We start from the raw sequence: 3502 nt of genomic DNA, 5'->3' as shown, positions 1-3502 counted from the left end.
AGTTTGAGGTGAAGGACTTAGGCAGTGCAAATCAGATTCCTAGAATGAGGATACATAGAGACAGAAACAACAAGAAATTATGGTTGTCACATAAAACTCATGTGGAGAAGGTTTTGCAGCTCTTCAATATGCAGAAAGTACAACTAGTTTGTACTCCATTTCCTATTCATATTAAATTGTCTTCTGAACAGTTCCCTAGCACAGAAGTAGAGAAGACACAGATGTCTCATGTACCATACTCATCAGCAGTAGTAAGTCTTATGTTCACCATGGTGTGGACCAGACGAGACATTACACAAGCAATGGGAGTTGTCAGTAGGTACATGGCGAATCCTGGAACTGATCATTGGGCAGCTGTGAAGTGGATTCTCAGATATTTGAGAGGCACTTTAGATGCTACTATCTATTACAATGGGAGTAGTCTTCAAGTTAATAGGTATGTGGATGCAGATTTTAGTGGAGACAGAGATAATAGAAACTCTACAACAGGTTATGTTTTCTCTTTATCTGGAGGTGTTGTTAGTTGGGTGTCGAAGTTGCAGGCAGTGGTGCCATTGTCTACTACTAAGGCTGAATATATGGCAGCAACACATGCTAGCAAGGAGATTATTTGGCTTCATAAAATTTTGGGTGAATTGCAAGTGAAGCAAGATAACATGGTACTGCACTGTGACAGTCAAAGTGCTTTACTCTTAGCACAAAACTCAACTTACCATTCCAGAACAAAGCATAGTGATATTCAATATCACTTTGTTCGTGAAGTGGTGGAAGGAGGACAGATCTCTTTAGCCAAGATTCACACTGATGTAAACCCTATAGATATTATGATGAAACCTGTTAGTATAGAGAAGCTTATTTGGTGTAGAACTTCTCTTGGTCTGCAGATTATGTGATGATAGGCAGCATTGGAAATGGTCTTTTAGTAGAGGAATTATTTAGAGTTTGAAACTTGACTTCAAGTGGGAGAATGTTGGAATGTGAAGTCAATTAGGACTTTGCTTCCATATGTGTCATACAAGTTGTCTTCTATTAGGACTTTGCTCCTGCATGTGTCATACATGTAGTTATGTGAGTTGTACTTACTATATTTAGTAAGTTGTCTTCAACTAGGACTCTGCAACTCGGTTGTGTTGACTAAGTAAAGTATTAAGTGATTCATAGGAGAATCAAGTTGGACTCTATATGTGTCAACCTTGTAGATGATTGATAGCCACATATAGGCTTAGTCAATAATATGACTATACTGGTGGCATTAGAAGGGTTAGAGGTGGCAAATTTGAGAACTTAATTATAGCATTAAGTTTCTCAAATTTGTTTATATATAGAGTAGATATCCCTCTTTTGAAAACAAGGCGAGAACAGTTTTTAAGATTGTTGTAATTCTGTAATTCTTGAGAATCAATATGAAAGACTAAATTTGCCTATGATTTTTTATTGGTATATTTTTACTAGGTTTTTCCACGTAAATCTGTGTGTTATGTGCTATTGTTCTTCTTTGCAAATTTTATGCACTTGTTATTTTTCTCATAATAGCTACATGTCAATGCACATTAATAGAAAATTGTAATCATCAGATACAACTTGACTTTTAATTTCCACATTGAATGATTTCTTCTGGTTGGAGGATGTGAAAGTGAGTGTATCTGGTTCCACTGTCATGTTCATTCCGAAAGGTGCCTCTATTTTGGCTTGCTAGGTAGATTTTGCAGGTCCTACATTTGTAACTGTTCTTGGAAATGGAGCCAAAAAGGGCTCACTTACTTTGCCAATAACCATTATAGAAGGATAGTTAAGCTCCCATACTCCGTTGTTAGATAAATTTGAAGAACACACGATAAATTCTCCTGTCAGTAAACGTAAAAATGTTTCATTGTATCCTTGGCTACATAGCATATTGATATAAGAATCTACGTTGGTGTCATACACAAGCCCCAGATTGATGGCCTTGAAAGGATTAATCTCCCCTGCACCATATCCTAATTCTGCAGCTTCATTGCCATCTAATGTTGCATCCAATGTTGATGCTGTAGCAACAAATTGAAATTGTGAAGATAAGAAAAATAAAATGAATGTATAAATTTTTTGGGTAGTGAAATGGATATGCATCTGTGGTCATGAGAGCGGATTTGATGGCAACAGGAGACTTGTCAGGATGAAATGACATAACATAGGCAGCTGCTCCTGTGGCATGATGGCATGTCATGGCTATTCCAGATATTATGTTAAAATCCACTACTCTTTTGTCCAAAAGATCCATGCTCACTGGTGCAGCATTTGACCAAGCTGCTAGAATATCTACACCTGGTGCAGTGATGTTAGGCTGTCAAGAAAATATGATGTGAATAGATTAGTGTGGTAGTTAGTAAGAGCCATATATCTCCCTTGGAAAGGAAATTTGAAATTCCAATCAGATATTTTAGTTTTCTTACCTTCAAAAGATCTTGTGTGATTGGGTTGGGTTCTTTAGATGAGAATGAAGCTACTATAGGTGCAGTAAATCATTCGTAGCTGCACTTTTTGCTATACTTGCAATAGGAGAACTAGTAAAATGTACAGGAATTTAAACATAAGACACCTCTTAAAGCATTATTTTATTTAAAATTTTCATACGAACATACTACTGTACAAATGGTTTTATTGAAGTAGCCATTTTAGAGCTCTTTGAAAATAGTAAAAAGATAGCTTTTTGTTTCAAATTCTTTTGTTGTATCATAGATATAATGTTTCTAAATGTGAACATTTGTCCTATCTTTTATTGTTGGTGTTGAACAGAATTCAAACTTTTTAATCAATTTTAAATGAAAATCTTAATAGCTCAATTGCTTTTGGATTTCATTGTGTGTGTCAATTTTTTAACATCAACGTTTTGAATCACACTTCGTGATTCATCATCGGGATGAGCAGGAAAACCAAGGAGATGAATCACTCCAGTGTGATTCCAAATGTTGATGTTAAAAAATTGGTACATACGATCAAATCTAGAAACAATTATTATACATTAGCATGGATTGTGGAAACTTGATAGCACTTATCTTAATAGCTGGATGATTATATGATGATTATATGAGTGAGTGTTATCAAAAACTAGACCAAGCATTATAATTTTAGAGGGTCCATTAGCATCCAAAAACATATTCATAATTAATTTCTTCCATTATATTTTAATTAATTAAAAAATACACACTTTTAAATGATATATATATATATATATATGTTGTTATGAAGAGGGTCTTGAATAGGCAAGATTAAATATTAGAGAGTTTTGCATAAAAGAGTTTCAAAAATAAAAATGAATTCAATTATTCTAAAAGTTTTAATGATAGATATGATTAGATGTATCTTCTAATATTTTAATAAACCATATATAAATATAAGCAATTTGTAAAGGTTTTGTATCAACTAAATCATGAATAGTTTAATGCTATAATACTCCAAGCAGTTTGGACAAAATTATCTTTTTAATATGTTTGCATACTAAATATTTGATTATGTAGTGTCGTAA

At 33.9% G+C, this 3502-nt stretch overlaps 1 protein-coding gene across 1 annotated transcript; it reads right to left on the bottom strand.

Moving 5' to 3' along the window:
- Positions 1–1692: 1692 nt before the first annotated feature.
- Positions 1693–2498, bottom strand: LOC131059790 (cucumisin-like; the record flags this gene model as incomplete). Its single annotated transcript, XM_059215664.1, has 3 exons — positions 1693–2017; positions 2097–2320; positions 2430–2498. Coding segments are annotated over 3 exons (618 nt in total), but the record flags the coding sequence as incomplete, so codon positions are not given.
- Positions 2499–3502: the final 1004 nt, after the last annotated feature.

The sequence above is a fragment of the Cryptomeria japonica genome, unplaced genomic scaffold, assembly GCF_030272615.1.
Source record: "Cryptomeria japonica unplaced genomic scaffold, Sugi_1.0 HiC_scaffold_219, whole genome shotgun sequence".
NCBI lineage: Eukaryota > Viridiplantae > Streptophyta > Pinopsida > Cupressales > Cupressaceae > Cryptomeria > Cryptomeria japonica.
The sequence above is the reverse complement of the archived record's forward strand: the minus strand, read 5'-3'. Positions and strand labels throughout refer to the sequence as shown.